The sequence below is a fragment of the Perissodus microlepis genome, chromosome 20 (assembly GCF_051167445.1).
Source record: "Perissodus microlepis isolate ML-2025 ecotype Zambia chromosome 20, ASM5116744v1, whole genome shotgun sequence".
NCBI lineage: Eukaryota > Metazoa > Chordata > Actinopteri > Cichliformes > Cichlidae > Perissodus > Perissodus microlepis.
Window position 1 is genome coordinate 25666670 of NC_140480.1, and position 17553 is coordinate 25684222.

Sequence of the window (17553 nt, forward strand, 5' to 3'; positions counted from 1 at the left end):
ATTGAAACTGAGCAGGGGGACATTTTCTTGTAGTTTCCCTGATAATTATCTCATTAATTCAGATTTTTGTTAAATGAAAAGATTTCTCTGAGTTTATTCATCAAGTGAATGCATTACACATCCATAATGTGGTACTAATGTATTTGTATATATTTTATTTCTACAGCCATGATGGCAAAAAATACTTTAAGGTAAATGCTAATGAAATGCTAATATGGCATTGCAAAAAATATAAATTCTATAGTTGAACATAAATATTAAATACTATAATTTATGGCAGTTCCTCTATGAATGTCTGCAAAAATTAATAGCAATACATTGCAAATCCAGAGATTTAATCTAGGCCAAAGTGACAGACCAAAAGTGCCACAGAGCACAGAGCAATGCTAGGAAAAAATGATAATAGCCTTGGTTTTCTTGTCTATTATGTATCATGAGTTCTTTCCATCTAGAACCAAAGCCATGGCACTGACAACATACATACAGTGCAGGTTTTTTATTTTCTTTAGAAAACTGAAAAAAAGTATATACAGAAGTTACATATTCATTACAATGAACAATCAAATGAGCTTTTTTTTGGTGACTTTTTCTGATTGATCATAATACTTAAAAAATGGCAGCTAATTTTTCAAGTTACTGTTCTTTATTTTTTTTTTCATTTAGTCTTCCTTTCTTATAAAGGAATGTAATAAAACATACATTTCATGGTTATCAGGAAAAAGAATTGGTCAAATAAATCGCATTGAAATGAAATACTGTAAATGAATCACGTTTATTTTAAACATGATATTTCCCTTCAGGTTAGGGTTTCCTCTCAGGAAAACTAGATTTATTATGAACTCATTATTTTTAGTTAGCTCCATCTTCTCAGTCCGTTATCACCAGTTTTACTGCTAACACTGGTGTCTGTCACATTTGTGCCTCCTGATAATTTTTTATGGCTGCTGCCAACAAGAGTTCTGAATGCAAAAGCTTTAATGAAGTGTCTTGGGCTGAAATCCTTTTAGGTCATGATTCAGTGATGCAGAAGAATGAATTGGGCATATAATTATACAAAGAAGTTGTGAACCGGCCCAGAGGGACCCCCCCCCCCCAAAAAAAAATAAAAAAAAATAAATACAAAAACAAGCAGTTATTGGCTCTCTCCCTGGCTGTTTCTGGTGTGGCTCCATCACTGGTGTGAAGCATTGCAGTAAATATTGAGTAGAGCTGTCCAATAATGATATTTTTTTAATGCAGAAACAACAGGCATCACAATACACTGCAGGCCTGTACACCACTGACCTCATGGTCTTTAAGACACTTTTGAGATTGAGCGAGATCAGTGAATAAACTCTGAATACGATGTGACATGCAAGACTTATTGTGAACCTTCCCAGAGATATTAAATCCATTTCTATCCCAAGGCACTGCTAAGAATATCCCCTTTTCACTTCACTGATGTCTTCTGCACCAATGCAGTATGTATTAGTTGCCTTAGAAGAGGAGACAGAGGAGAGCACCAGTTCAGGATTGCTGAATACAAAAGGGATATCCATTGTGCTAACTGTGAAGACACCCAGACATTTCATAATATTACAATTTTTAACATCTGTTCTACATCTTCCAGAGCTCTCATAAAATACTCTGGCTTTTCATACCTAGGCAATACTTGATGAAGCATCAGTTAGTTATTTTGATCACACATTCATCTTTTTTATGTGGTTGTTAATGCTGGGGTTATCATGCTAATTCATTATAACCCAGGGGAAGATTAGTCAAAACCTGAGCATTAATTGCACTTTATACAACTTCCTTCAATTTTTGTGGTAAACAAGTGCATTGTTGTTTATGCAATGAGTCATTAATCACAAATGTCATTTAGTTCAAATCTCACAACATTCTCAACCTTTAGTTGAGCTCATTTGCATGTTTAACGCAAGTAATAATTCAATTTGTAATGAGATAATTAATCACAGTTGCCACTGCTCAAATTAATGATTGCCACTGCTTAACAAATAGAACAAAAGCCATGTGTAGGAACACAGAGTGCCTTTCGAAACAGGGAGTAAACAACAAGTGCTGAGGCCCATCAAATATTTAATTTGGCTGCAAGATTTTTCGTATTGTTTTTGCTAAGGCAAAGTATGAAAAATTAGCTACCTATTTTGACAAAAGGCTGCAAATGGAGTGGAACGGCCCACCTCTGCAAGAATGGGAAATACACTCTTATCTAGTATTGCCTGCCTGCTCTATTTTTTTTTTCAGAGATACAAAGATTTATGCAAACTGTAACAATGCAGAAATAGCCTCTGGCTACTGTTTTGCACTGGGTTTGGTGTGTTTGTGCATCTATGGGTTTTACACCCATGTGTGTTTGTGCGTGTGTGTGTGTGTACGCACATGCACAAGTGAGTGGGTGCTTGCATGTGTGCATGTGAGTTTCGAATTGAATAAATGAACAATGACAAAACGAGTTGTGTAGACTGGTTTGTATATCATGTCAGATCCAGGGCTTTCACCACTGCAAAACTTGTAAATCAGGTCCTGGAACACTAAAATAGAAAGGACCTGGGGAAACCAATCAGTGACACTGTTGCTAGTTATGGTGCAAAATAAAGTCGAGCTTAGAAAGTGTCTTGCAATTAATCTAGTAAACTAAAAATTAAAAAATTCTAAATTTGTTGATCTCCATAAAGTATTCAGGTATATAGAAGCTCCCCATATTGCTCCACTTCTTGAAGGAAAAGTATTTTCAAAAGCTGTTTCCCCATAACAACTTCATGCAACCCTGCACTGTGGAGCAGCCCAGTGTTATTTTTAATTACCTTTGGGTTCTGCAGAAAACAACTAACCTGGCAAAAATTGGAAAGATTTATGCTGTAAGGTTTGGCTCCTTAACATAAAATACTGGCAACTCTAATTCTCAAAGAGTAACCTATACGAACCAGTTCCTACATTTCTTGGCTATCAGCGACAGCATGGAAAAATGAGTAATAGCCCAGGATGTGATAAAGGCAGTGGAAGTATTCTACACTAACATATGCAGGAATTACTTCCGTACTTGTCTGATGTTTTATTTAAATGTAATTTTCTTTAAAACAACTTCCTTAAATTCAGCATAGTTAAATATTGATTAGCTGTCACAGATTCTGCTCATAAGTTTGTGGACATAATTTCTAGGAGAAATGATAGAGGGCGTCCAGTTTGATGGTCTAATGGTCAAACCTTTGATTTTCATGTGGTCCAGGTGGCTTCAAAGAGTAATGACCTCCACCTTGCACTCGAGAGTTTTGCAGCCAAGTGTAGAGTGGCTGGGATGAGAATTGATGCTTCCAAATCCAAGGGCATGGTTTTCAGTCAGAAAAGGCAGTTGCCCACTTCAGATCGCAGATGAGTTGCTGCCTCAAGTTGATGGGTTTAAGTAGTGTTCATGAGAGTGGAATGGGAGATTGACAGATGGATTAGAGCAGCATCTGCAGTGATGCAGGTGCTGTGCGGTTCTCTTGTGGTGAACTCATGGCTGAGCACGCAAGTAAAGTTATCGATTTACTGGCAAATCTATATTCCTATCCTCACCTATAGCCACAAATTATGAGTAGTAACTGAAAAAAGTAACTGATCATTGAACCAAGGAAGGGAAGCAAGTTTCTTCTGAAGGTTCTGGAGCCATCGTCAAAGACTGGCAAAGGAGCTCATTTATTCAGCAAGTAACTTGTAACATCATATGAGACCATTGTTTCATCTGCCTGCATCATGACATCTTTCACCTTCTCAAAAAAGTGTTCTGGATGTGGTGTTCAGAGCTGCCTACCATCAAAGCCAGAAACTTTGAAATGTTATAGATGACCAAGTTGATCATACAAACAATTGATCTTTAAGGTACACGCTGTTTATGTATCTTTGGTGAACCATACAGACTTGGCGGAGCTTCCCCTGGATATGACCTGTAGTATGAGGTCCAGTCAATAGCATTGTCTTGTTCTAACTGCCTCAGACAATCTTGTTTCAGCGGCTCATAAGTATTTTTTTCACTGAGCATTGACAAAATTGCCAGTTGTCATTGATCAGGTTGTTGATCAATCATCATTACAATGTATTTATTAACAATCATGAAACTGAGCTCACAGCCCATTATTCGTCAGTGGTGCTAGTTTCAGTCATTATGCAAATGTGCTGTTACTTCTCCCACTGAAAACGCTACGTCTAGATGAACAGAATCAACTTTTTGGGATTTCCTTACCTGGATGACTGAGCATGCATCAAGACACATTATTTTGTGTTTCCACATTATTTAAAGTAAGATTGGCTCATTTCTTACAGGTTTTACATGGGCCCTAGTGGATAGACATGTCTGACAGTTTCTGTCTATCTTGGGATTTTCAGTGGTCTGAATCTATAAGGATTTTAGAGTATATTAAAAATACAAATACTGAGATGCTAGCAAGCTAATCTGCTCAATGCAGGTGTTAGTTGACAATTGCTTTAATTACCTTGCTGTTGATTGGACTTGCCAGTGCCATTTTTTCTTTAACATACTAGCTGCTCTAAATCCAATTAAAGTTTCTTTTAAGCAGGAATTTATTATTATTATTGCATAACACATTTTTTTTCCTGTGTATTAATTTTTTTTATGACAGAAACACACAAAAAACCCAATTTTTAAAAATTATTTTTAAAACATAGTGTTTTTATATCTTTTATTCAGGTAAAACTTTCACTGAAATTCAAAATCAGACTCACAAGAGCGACCTTGCCAAGAGTGCAGCAGACTCTGTGGCAATTATAAAGTGTTGCATAAGTCACAAAGCACTGGACTTCTTGTGGCTCCTCTTGTGGGTGTTGGGTCCACAAGAGGATGGATCCATGTGGCCTGATGAGCTAACACCTGGCTACCAGGTGTTCAGCAACAAGCCTCTGCCCCAGGGTTGGGTCCAGGATGTGGTCCTAGTATCCAGCTCAGCCTAACAATGTGAGGAACTCATTCATCCAGGAAGGACCGAGAGCAGTGCTGTTGCTCCTCTGCATTGAAAGGAGCCAGTTGATAATGTTCAGGCACTTGGCCAAGATGCCTCCTGGGTGCCTCCTAGGTGAGGCATATCAGGCATGTTCAACTGGGATGGGACCTTGAGGCAGATCCAGGACATGCTGGGGGGGATTGCTGGCTTGGCATATCCCAGAAGAGCTGGTGGCGGGGGAGAGGGAGGCCAAGTCTGCTTAGACTCCATAGAACATAGACCAGGGTAACTGGTTAAAAAAAATGATGGATGGGTAGACAGATAGTTTCACATCAGCATTTACCTCATTTACATCAGACCCATGCAAGACAAATACAAACACACACAAAAACAACATTCATGTTTGCTCTGCCCACTTTGATACTAAAACTGCAGACTGACTAAACTGATCCATATCAAAATAAAGCAAAACAGACAGTGGGGATTTTTCTCTAGTTTCTCTCCACTCCTACTGAAACCAAAGCAGTTAATCTGGGGGAAATACTGTTGCCGAGGGTGAAGGGTTACAAAATTTCTTCAGATAATTACCCTCATTGTTAAGATTCTATGTAAAATTGAGTTAGTAAAAGGCAATACAGAGTCCGCTTATATGCTGAGAAAAATACTTGGCGAACAATAAAGAGTAGAAGTGATTAAGCACCTGTAGTATCGGATCCGATTTTGATCCTGGGCACAAGCATCTATGTGGAGCTTGCATTGTTCTCTTTATTCTCACTATATTGATCTCAGTAACAATGGGTGGAAAGATCTCAGTGGGCTTTATGACTCAGCAGATTTGTCCAGTAGTTATTCACAGGGTCAAGCCAAGCTTTATAGATAAAGTTTTTTTTCCCTGGCAGGAAAGGTGTCTTAATGATAAGAAAAGTAACTGAATATAAATGTCATTAGCACAGCAATATCTGTCACTAAGCATGACACTACTGCTTAACATACCATTGGCTAAGAATGGAAATCTACTATGACAGGATTTACTGACTGGATGCTTCACCTTGGATGACATCCAGTTTTATGTTCAGCTATTTTTTAATTGAAGACTACAGCTGTATGCCTAAAGGTGCTATGGCTCTCAAGAGCATCTGTGAAACAACACAGTAACTACATTTACAAAACTCTTTATATGCAGGTAGAGGCAAAAGTGTTTTGTAAATTAGAGACAACGGCACAATTTAGGGCATAGCTGCAATATGGAAACTGGAAACTTAGCCTTTAAAATAAAAGCTGTGCCTTTTGAAATACGTTGGTTTCAGCGGTAAGTCACGACCATTACTTCGAGAGGGAAACATTCTCCCTCTTTGTTTTGCATTTCCCTTTTTCAAGTGTCACTGCAGCTCGGTAATTAGTTCGTGTGTGTTTTCAGACAAATCTGCGCCTTCCATGTAAATTACAGGTGATCACACCAATCTGCCTCCAACCAAAGCAATCAGAAGGAGGTTTTTGGTACAAAAATTTATGACCAATTTCACCGAGCAACCAGTCATTCTCTAGTTAGGGAACACACTGATTGGTTGGCCATAGTTTTTCCAGCTGTAGCTATCTAGCTAGATAGCTGAAAACTTGTCTGAGAATTACATAACGTTTTTATGCCATAATAATATATTTTAGACTAATTTTCTAGGTAGATATGCATTAGAATATTATTTACATCAATATGTACTCTAAATTCCAGTCATCATAATTCCAACACATCAAATATATTTGTTCTTAATTAGTGTCCTTTATTTTCTTATTTTAATCAGTACATGTTTTGCTAGTTTATAAGAATTGCCTTGGTTTTGATTACGAAGCTAGTTTCAGCCACTCCCTTGTTCAGAGAGGTCAACACAGCGCAACATAACATAATACATAAACATGTACATACATGCATTTTACATACTTATTGCTCTTTCTGACACAAGCTCTAAGGGATTTGTGTCTGTTAGCTAATGAACCAAGCATGCTTACATAAGGTTTATCACCTTTTTTGTCATGTTTTATAGTGAAAAAATGTATTTAGTTTTGGAAAAATAAGTAATTGCAACCACGCACGCACTATTTAAGGCTTGAGAGGCCTGTTGTTCATTGTCTTGGTTGCTTAGGTTTGACTCGACTAACACTGAAGAGGAAAATTAGCTTACACATCACTAAATCTTGCATATTATATTATGAATATAAGTGTTCATTTAATTAATATCTATTGCACCTTTTAAGTAAACATAAACTGTTCATAGGAATCTGGTGACAAGTTAATTAGACGACGGATGTTTTTAGTTGAACTTAGTTGAACTTAGTAGTTAAACCTGCAAATGTATCTGGAACCATTGTTTTTATCTTATTTTTCTCTTCTTGTTTTCTTCGCTTAGTGAAAATACATTTTAATAATACATCAACACCTCGTACACAGTAACACCAATCCTAAATATGGACTCTTCCTGTGAACTGAAACCTTTTTTCTGCTTTCATAGATTAAAAATATACTCCTTTTACATTTTCATAGGAAGTATTTGCAGAAACATTTCCAAAGCCCGACTAAAGCTTTTGATTTTTCTTCCCCAGCAAACACTGTAGATGTATAATATTTCTGTACAGTTCTAATGAGCATCATTACTCCTGCATTGATGCAGTGCCAAATGAGCTCATTGAATTTTTAAAAAGGCACAGTTATTTAAAGCAAGTGATTTGAACATTAAATCTGCATCAAATATCTTCTTGAGACTCACATCACAGCAATTAAACATATTTCCTAAGCCCATTAGAAGTTAAATGGATAGTGGTGGGGTAGGGTAGGTGCTGATTAAAAGAGTTCTATAAACTTGGAGAGGAGGGAATAATGTACTGGCATTCCCTATACTGACTGAATCACAAAAAGCTCATCTGAGAGGACAGCAAGTTCAGCCGCTTTCATCTCAGCCTGAACAGATGGTAAGTGTACACAGCATTACTAGAACCAAGTCATTTTTAAACAACCTACTAAGATCTTTATCACTGAATGTGTTTACGAGTAATCCATGCTGAATTCATCTGCTCAGAGCAAACCCCTTTCTTACGTCAAACCCCCATCAAAGCGCCACACATCACGTTTATATTTTTTCTCCTGGTATCTTTGATTCACTGGAGGTACATCAGACGGCACCTGTGCCGAAGAATTTAATTTCTTCAGCGGATGCTAAGAAGCGACTCTGTTCTATTAGAGGGAGCACACTGTTCAGGACCAACGCTGTAGTCCAGTGAGCAAGAAATCTTGGCAAGACAAACACGATAAGCTCTGCCTCTCCTGAATCTTGACAGAACGCTGAAATTGTGTGATTGTTACAGGAGTGAAAATCCCTCAGGTGAAAAATACAACAGCGTAGCTTCACAGCACCTCACACTTATTTGGCAGATATGAGTCTGGACATGTCACAACAGCGCTGCAATACATGGGAACAGCAAAATTAAAAGACCTTCTTTGAAATCCAATTTTTATATACTATTCATAAGATCCATATATGTTATTGTTTTCTGCTATAAGACTACCTCAATTCAGCAAATTAGCTTCAAAACTGGCATTTTATCTTTAGGAAAAATTAGCTTTTTATGTCAGCTTCTTCTAAGAAGACTAAACATCTGTTGGAAAATACAGTAACAGCAAGAGCATAAATAGCAGGTACGGCCATAAATGTCAGCAGGAGATGGTTGATTAGATGCAATCTGAGTTTTAAATGAAACATCTGGAAAACGAGCTTAAAAGAGACAGGATACTATAAGGCAGATGCCAGAGGCAGTATGATACATGTGTTATTACCTCATATTTTATTCTGGAAGGACATACTGTGTTAGGAAAATTATTAAGATATAACATCTATCACTCTGACACATAACTCGGGGAGCAAATTTGGGGTGTGAATGGCTAAAAAGCTCCTTTTCGCTGTATGTTAGAGCACTAAAATAATCTAAAACAAGGCATCATTAACACCTTCCAAACACCTTTGTACAACACTTAACTTTCATCCTGCTGAATCTCGCCTGTCGTCTCATGACGTCAAAAGAGTGACAGACAAAAAAAATATGATTCACACAATTATTTTTTCCAAGAGGGAGAGAAACACAAAGGTGGAAAGAAAGAGAAGAGAACAGACTTAGTGGTTAAAAGTACACTGACCTGCTTATGTTACAGCAACAAAGTGCTGCCAGTCTGCAGGGTGCAGACTCAATAGCCAAATACTACAACAGGGCAGAAACACATGTATGTCGCATGTTAGTCTCTAACATTGATTCAGTGATCAGAGCTTGTGGGGCAGGGCAGTTTCTACAAGCAATACCAACTTGACACAAGACAAGTGACATAGAAATGCTCTGAAGACAAGACACAGTGTGATAGCTTAGGACAAATTAATTCCAGGAGGCTAACATGCAACACACACAGACAGTCCATCATAAACCAACACAGACTTCCTTTTTCTGCATGTTCTCCTCTTTGAAGAAAATCAACTTAACAAGGCTGTTTTGAGTGGCTCGCTTGCTGCATCACAATTCACTTCCTAAAGCCAGGTCTGCACAGAATGCAGTCTGTTCTGAGCTTATCAGGTAGGCAGATTTAATGCACCTCTCGTTCCAGTTTTACCAACAAAAAACAAACGAACAAAAGTAAAGTCATTGTGGAGTAAAATGAGTTGCTAGGAGCTGTAGGTCACGGGCACAGATTGAACAGCTGTACTCCTAGCACAGGCTGCAGCTACAAGCAGGGCGCACAGTGGAAGCAGAATCAGTGCAACGCTGCAGCTGACCACATCAAAGGCCTCAGCTGTGGGAAGTAAGGGAGAGAGGAAGGGACAGTATGACTCCCACAGCAGTCTTACTCCAGTTTGTGGAGCAAATATTGGTAAAACAGGACATTCAGCTGGTAATGTTTACTTTCATGTAGCACTGTCAGAACACAAGCGCATCAGAACATAAGAAGTAGAACTATAGGTGGATAGTTAACATAAACAATTTTAAAAAAGCTATCTTATCATTAAGTTAAAGCAGTAACCAATTTATGTTCTTAAATACTACATGGTTTTAAGTGGTTGGTGTCAGGTTATCCCTCCATCTGTGCATCCTTTCATCTCATTAGGAATGCTCAAGAGTGTCATGATTTGTCAGACTCCCCAGAGCTACGCTGAGGTCCCATGGCACTCCAGCATAGCATTCAAACAGTATTTGGAAAGAATGACATTTTATTCAGGTGTCCGTCAAATTCAGATATTTTTACCTCCTAACTTGTCACTGAAAAGGAATGTTTTTTGCAGATAATCTTTATTAAAATAGAAATGTATGCACTTATTATAATTATAAAATTATGCAATATCGCATTGATTTGTCAACATCCGGATCTTTTGGTTGTGTATTATTTTATTATCTTGACATTTTGTGTGGGAGTTTTTATGTAAAATACTTCCTGTATTAAGACTACTTAAATAGGCAGAGCTGACCTTAGGACATGCGCTCTACTTTGGCACTGGATGTAGGAAAATGTAATTAAACACTGTTTTGGCCTTCAGCAAATGTAATGATGCTTTTTGCATCTACAAGCCGATTCGATCACAATGAGGGAAAAATGGAGCAACATTAAAAGAGTGTCCATATTTGAAATGGACCCACATTACTGAATGCCATAAAATCTGGTCAGTTAACTTTCAAACTGTGCAGCACAGATCCTATAAGAAGATCACACAAGCTATGACAGCCACAAATCTGAAATAACTTGAGCAAGCAAAAGTTGAGACGAAGAGTTTTCTGCTAGAGGCGGCAAAAAGACTTCTGTAGTGCAACTAAGAACAAAGATACATTTCGGAAGAGACGCATGTAGAGACTCTGAAAATTGCACTTGCCAGTATAAGCTCTTATTATGTGTCCTGGATGTTAAAGGATATTTATCAAAGAACATAATCATTTCTTTTAATAACGATCTCAAGATAAACCAAAGCTGTTTCCATCAGAATAATGAGCTTGACTTCCTTTTGATTATCTTCCCTCTACTGAGCTACACCCACACCTCGTTTTCTACTTGTAAACTATACTAGGAAACAATATGGTAATCATTACTAAGAAACAATAATATCTTTATGGAAACTGACAAGAACATGGGGTATTATTTCAGCTCTGGAGACACAACACCTTTGCTTTTGTGCTTATATGTTTTTCAACACCAAAATAAATCTTGCTGTGAAGTCATGAAGAGATTAGTGTTGCTTGACTGGTGTGGAAAATAATTTTCAGGAAGTATTGTAGCTAAGCCTGTGATCATCAGGACTATTTAAAGCAACAGTGTGCGAACTGCCGAGGGAGAATAATCTACAATGAGTACATGAGAGATATCAGCAGATGTTAGGTGTCATATTATTCAGCAGTTTGTTTTTTTGTACACAAAACTGTGTGGAACCTTTTTGCTGTATATATAATTAATTTGCACAAAGTATATTATTTATATATTTCATCATGCATAACCATCACATTTCTTTATCTTCTCTTCCTCTCTTGCAGATCCCTCAGGTGAGCTACGCTTCTACAGCTCCAGAGCTGAGTGACAACACCCGCTACGACTTCTTTTCCCGTGTGGTGCCTCCAGACACATACCAGGCACAGGCGATGGTGGACATTGTCAAAGCTATGAACTGGAACTATGTCTCTACTGTCGCTTCAGAGGGAAACTATGGAGAAAGCGGGGTTGATGCATTTATTCAGAAGTCCCGAGAGGACGGTAAGTCCTTCTTCAAACATTTCCACAAGCATCCCCAGGTATTTAAAATTATGTTAAAGTGGTTCTCGTTTTTGAATCTCATTTTGTCAACCACCAAAAGTGTTTCTGTTTAAGTGAGAAAGAAATTCAGCCTCTGAAGTCTGAAATTTTAAATAGTATCCTATTTAAAACTTTTTAAAAAACTGCTGACTTTAAAGATTGACTTTAAACATGATCATTTTCACACAGAAGCTGGTTTTGTTGCTGTTGCATTATTCTTTGTGTTGCGTGTTACTGAGAGATGTTCATAAAACAGGGTAAGGTTTGAACTGGTTATTTCGATTTCTTAAACTGAATGAATGCTGTCAAAATGATCTGAAAATAGTTCTCAGACAGGATCAAGAGTCTGGCTTCAATTTTCTTGTTTTGGCTTTACCACTAACTAGCTGATTATCTTAAGCAGAGATGGCTAATGGCTAATGCTGTAAATTTGAACTATTTCAGTGAAATCTGCGTTTGCAACTGTTATCTCCATGGAATAATATGAGCTACACAGGTGTGCAGTCAGAGCACTGAGGGAATTAATTTTGATTATCAAATTCTGAGAAGGCTCAGTGGCAGTGAACCTGCAGAGCTACCCTGAGGCATCATAAGGAGATAGCACTGCACAGTGCTGGGAATACAGTCAGTTTGGTGCAGCAAGCTGCCGGTACACAGTCAGCCTGACCCCTGAACTTCTTCTGTAGCAGAATGTAATCACTACAGACATGTCCAGTACTCTCTGTGCCACTGTGTCCATTCAGTTTCTGCCAGATTCAAGCTGCTGCCTATCATCAGTCTTCCTGGAAAGGCACCGACAGCAAAGCCCCCTGTGTGTCCGGCTCAGCTACCTCTTTGAACAGTCCACACAAAGGGGGAATCAAAGCCCCACAGGGAGATCTAAACTTTTCCTCTTCTTTTTTGGAAAATAATGTTTTTTCCCCACATACTTTAAATTATGTGTTTAATACTACTTAATACTGACCTTGCACATACACTGTATCAGCTTAAAAAAACATATTACATCTTTTAAAATCCCAGACTACACATAAAAAGAGGCAATGAGTTCTGAAGTCATGCCAAGAGTGGAATCATGCTCTAAATGAATGGAAAATGAATCTCAGAGAAATGTTCTTGCACATGATAATATGTTGAGCACAAGCTGGTGTAAATGATTAGCTTCAATGTGTTAACATAAAATAGGTTTTCTAATATAGGAAAAACCTATTTTATGAATCTTTGGGATTCTGAGTTTATGATATGAAACATAATGAATGAAATGAAATTTTGAATATACTAAGAGATACTTGATAATATACTGAAAGAATCTTAAGTAATCCATGATCTATATTAATCTACATAATCAAAATGATAGCCTTCTGAAATCTTATTTTTTGGGTTGTTTTTTTTTTTTTAATTTACACCATCTTGGTTTAACTGAAACACTTTTTATTAACAGCTGTCATATGAAAAACAATATAAACAGTCTTGAGGCTACTTTGCACTGTCTTGAGGAATCCATTTCCACATCTTCAGTGCTCAAGTGTAATCTTGTTTTGCATCATTCCCGAAGCACATTAACAAGTCTTTTAGGAATATTGGCACTTCAGCTGGAACCTGAACCACATGGTATGGGCAAGCATTCTGTTTCTCAGAGGGAACAGACAGGTTTATCAACTAACAGCCTATCAGAACTGTCATTCTGCTGCTTCAGATTTCAATCTATATCTTTTAACTTTCATCGGTAGGATTGCTCTCAATCACTCTTTGTCGTAAAAACAGTTCAAACACTGAGACAACTGGCTCATTTATCAAATACACTACAATGATAGAAGACAGGCTATCACAGTGGAACAGACAATAGTCTAGAGCAATGATTGTTTTAAACAACTGTAATAACTGATAACAACTGATAATTTGTGAACAGACATTACCTGAACTGGTAAAATGCTATTATATCAACATTTTTTTAGGCCTAAAGATTAACTAACCTGTTCCAAGTTGGTTATATTCAAGTTGCGTTCAACTATCATTGTTCTATATATCCATGTATATGCACTGATGTAGATCTACAGTACCACTTGTGTTTAAAAAAAGAAGCGTTTATTCTTATATAAATGTGAATTCTTTGATTCTTAGTCTTGTGTACTTTGATGTCACAAACGTCACTGAGAGTAAAGACATGTCAAGAGAAAGAACATCTGCAACATCTGTCTTTGCAGACATTTTGTGTGGCATCCAAAAAAACCTTGTGTTACTGTTTTTGCTGAAGGAACTGAACTTTCATTTTTTTGAAACACCTTCTCAAATTCAACTGTCACTTGATTTAACCACCTAAGAGACAGCGTGTGACAGAAACCATCAAGCACGCACACAGAATCAGTGTTTAAAGACAAGTACTGCTCTTTTCATTGACTCCAAATTATATATTTTTATACATATATATATATATATATATATATATATATATATATATATATATACGTAGTCAGCCCATCTATACGCTTTAAATTGGACTGGAGCAAAACTTTTACATGTCGGCTTTTAAAGAATTGTTGAATCCAATCCTTTGGTCCAGTTCAGGTCTTTGAGTGATTATGTGAGCGAGACAGACAGAGGAGAAGCAGACAGCTCTGTCAAAATCAAATCCACAGGTATTTGGTTGCTAAATGGGTTCTGCAGTTGTCTGCTCACATAATAAAACAGCCAGATCACAACTGGCCAAATGTTCTGTCTCATTAAACAGCCAAAGGCCATACTGAGCAACAGTCTCCCCTGCCTAATGTCACAATGGCCCTTTGCTGTGCTGTTTTGTGTGGAGAAAATCAGCTTTTTTCTCTAACATTTTCCATGCTGAAGGAGGTTAAAAATAAAGTATAGTTCTATTGAATAAAAATGAAAATATTCTTTTATTAGGCTTACACAATCACTGGATTCATAAAACTTCAATTACTAGAATTAGTTGTTTATTCTGTTAAAACAACAAAACCATCAGGTTTCATACATAAAATCTGAGTAGAATTGAAACTTATGCCCAGTGCGACTGTTTTCATTGAGAATATTGCTAATTATGATGTTGATGAGAATCAGGCAGTTGTGTTGATCCTCAAGCTGTATGATGTTAAGGTCCTCTTGTCAACACGCTCCAGATGCTGTTTCTGTGGTGTGGTTCAGACAGTTATATCTCTACTGAGTCCCGAGCAAGTTTCAGCCTCATAAATGGATATTTATAATTTTTTCTCTAGCAGTACCCTGCTGTTTTATGATTCTGTTTAAGACTAGCTGGAGGACAACTGTAAAAAGTTCCACCATAATGCGACAAAAAGTAGTCCGGCCATTTATATATCTGCAGAGCTTTACTGTATGTTTGTTTGCTTCCAAGCAAAATAGAAGTGAACGAATGCATTGCTGTTTGGTATTCAAAGGAGTGTAAGTCCTGGAGACCCTGAGCTTGTGTGTGTGTGTGTGTGTGTGTGTGTGTGTGTGTGTGTGTGTGTGTGTGTTGGGTGATTTGGCGGAGCTGGAAGCAGCGGCACAGGTGTTAAAGTGTTGTGTTAGATGTTTGATAACACAAGGTCCTACTGTGAAATAATCTGGTATCATTGATCCAAGCTCACTGAACTTTCAAGAGGAAACTGAATTAAACTGATTTCACACAGCATTTGATCAGACTGGCTGGACTTATCAGAAAGGAAATAACCTTTACTGTTTCTGTGAAAGCAAGCATGAACTACAAGCGGGAGAGCACAATTAAGGGATCCTCAAGAATGGGCATGTACTTCACCTAACCTTGGCCTTCTTTGTACAGTAAGATGAGAACTGAGTTGAGATGGGTTGGAATGCTTCTTGTGGTTCCAATAGCAGAGCGGTTAGGGTATATACCACATGTGTGCATATCCCTTTATTGATGGAACCACTGATCAAATACCTCCCTGGGGTCATTTGCTGTGTGTTATCCTGCTGGTCTACCTCCTTCATTTCCTGTCACTGTGCCACTAATAAAATAAAGGCCAAATTCTAAAAGGTGCCTTAAAAACAGCTTCAAACGACAGCATCGTTTTAGTATTACTAGGCAAAATTTACAACTGAATCGAACAAAATTCAATTTCACAACAAACTTCAAACTGACTGTTCAGTTTCACATGAAATATCTAGACTTTTTTTTATCAAGTATGAGTCTCCTATATTCAGTTTTAACAGCCTCTTTAGAGTTCTGCTTCTGTCGCAACAAATCAAAGAATGACACTCTGCCAATGCAGGGCAATACAGGTAAATGCATGCGATTGTTTACTACATGCCTAATGACGCTAATATACAAGAAGACCAATCCTTTCCAGATGGCCCAGAAGTCTGAAATCAAAGTGAAGATTATAGAATATACACAGCTGCTAATGCTAATGGGTTGTTTTTTTTAGTTTGCTATGTTTGATTGTTTGTTTTTACTGTGTTAAAAAAGTCATTTCCAGTAGCTTTTCCAGTAGTTTGCATTTATTGCATCTATTGCATACAGAACATCTACGCAGTCAAAACCATATTGCATACTTATCAGCTCTCCTTTCAGCGTCTACTACTTCCAACATTTTTTTTTCTTCAAAAAGGCATCATGAAGTCAATTTTTAACAACCACATAACACATTGGCAAATCCTTCTCTCACTTTGGTAATACAACCTCTAAAAGAGAGGTACATTTACTGTTCTATCATTCAAACATCATGAGTATTTCTATATCCTTTCTGGGGTCCAGGTCATTTCACTGTAAGATTCTTTGGGATGATTCATGTATAATTGTGAAAGTAATCAATAGAAAGTTAAAGATCTCTATTACAATTGCATTAAATGAGAAATAGTATTATTAAAGACCATGACTTCTATTTTTCATAGGTAAGAATTGTAGATGCTAAAAACATGTTGGAACTTGTGAATTACTCCTTATTTTGTTTTGTGTTACATTGATGGTATACCTTGTTAGTTACAGTAATGCAATTTCTGATTGAGCACACAAAATATGTTGACTTTATCAAGCTTCAGCTATGCTAGTCATTCTGTGATTATTTCATGCTTCTTAGAATAAAAATTAAAAACCATTACATAAATAAACCACTATACAGTGTTGTCAATACTATTTATGCTAGGCAATCTGGTAATCAACTAAATCCATCAGCATAAATTTGTAAATCGGCGTAAATAAATCAATAAATCTGGTAATACCTGAAATGAGTAAAGAAAAACAACTGCCTATTTATGCAAGATAATTCATAATTTTATTTGGGGGGTGGGGGGGTGTTATATTGGTTGGTTCTGATTACCCCCTAACCCCCCTGGAAATTACGCCCCTGACTAAATTGATGCCAGTCCAAAGAAATGAGAAGTGAGATCATGACCAAAATTATTGGGATTCATACACAGATGACATAAATATCGAATGCAAATTTCATTGCACTCACTAAAATAGTTGTCAAGATTTTCCTACAAGTATCAACCACAATATAATAATAAATGTTAAGTATGGAGATTGCCAGCGTGAGTGGGTTTCACTCTAATGATGACAGTGGATTTGTGCTAATCCACCCAGTAGCTGTTGAAATATTTGTTGTTTACCAACCAACACATATTACTCTTCCTAGATTAACTGCACTGGGGAAATAGTTGCTAAGCAGCTTCAAACTAGGCTACTTCCCTTCATGTAACCATGCCACTTCTTTAAAAGTTATGAAGAGCAAATTTTAGACCACGTTTGGTTAAAATCTCAAAGTTTAATTTTGAACAAAGAGTAACTCACAGTTTCTGCAAAGTAAGGCCACTCAGGAATTTGTTTAGTCATGCTGAAATACAATATATTCT

General features: G+C 37.2%; 1 protein-coding gene across 3 annotated transcripts in view; it reads left to right on the forward strand.

Annotated features, from left to right (window-relative positions):
* Positions 1 to 17553, forward strand: part of LOC146364643 (metabotropic glutamate receptor 4-like) — a 189998-nt gene that overhangs the window by 114254 nt on the left and 58191 nt on the right. For all 3 annotated transcript variants that reach the window (XM_084915998.1, XM_084915996.1, XM_084915997.1), the window contains one exon: positions 11478 to 11694. In XM_084915998.1, coding sequence (XP_084772124.1) covers positions 11478 to 11694 — 217 coding nt within the window. The remainder of the gene's footprint in view (positions 1 to 11477; positions 11695 to 17553) is intronic.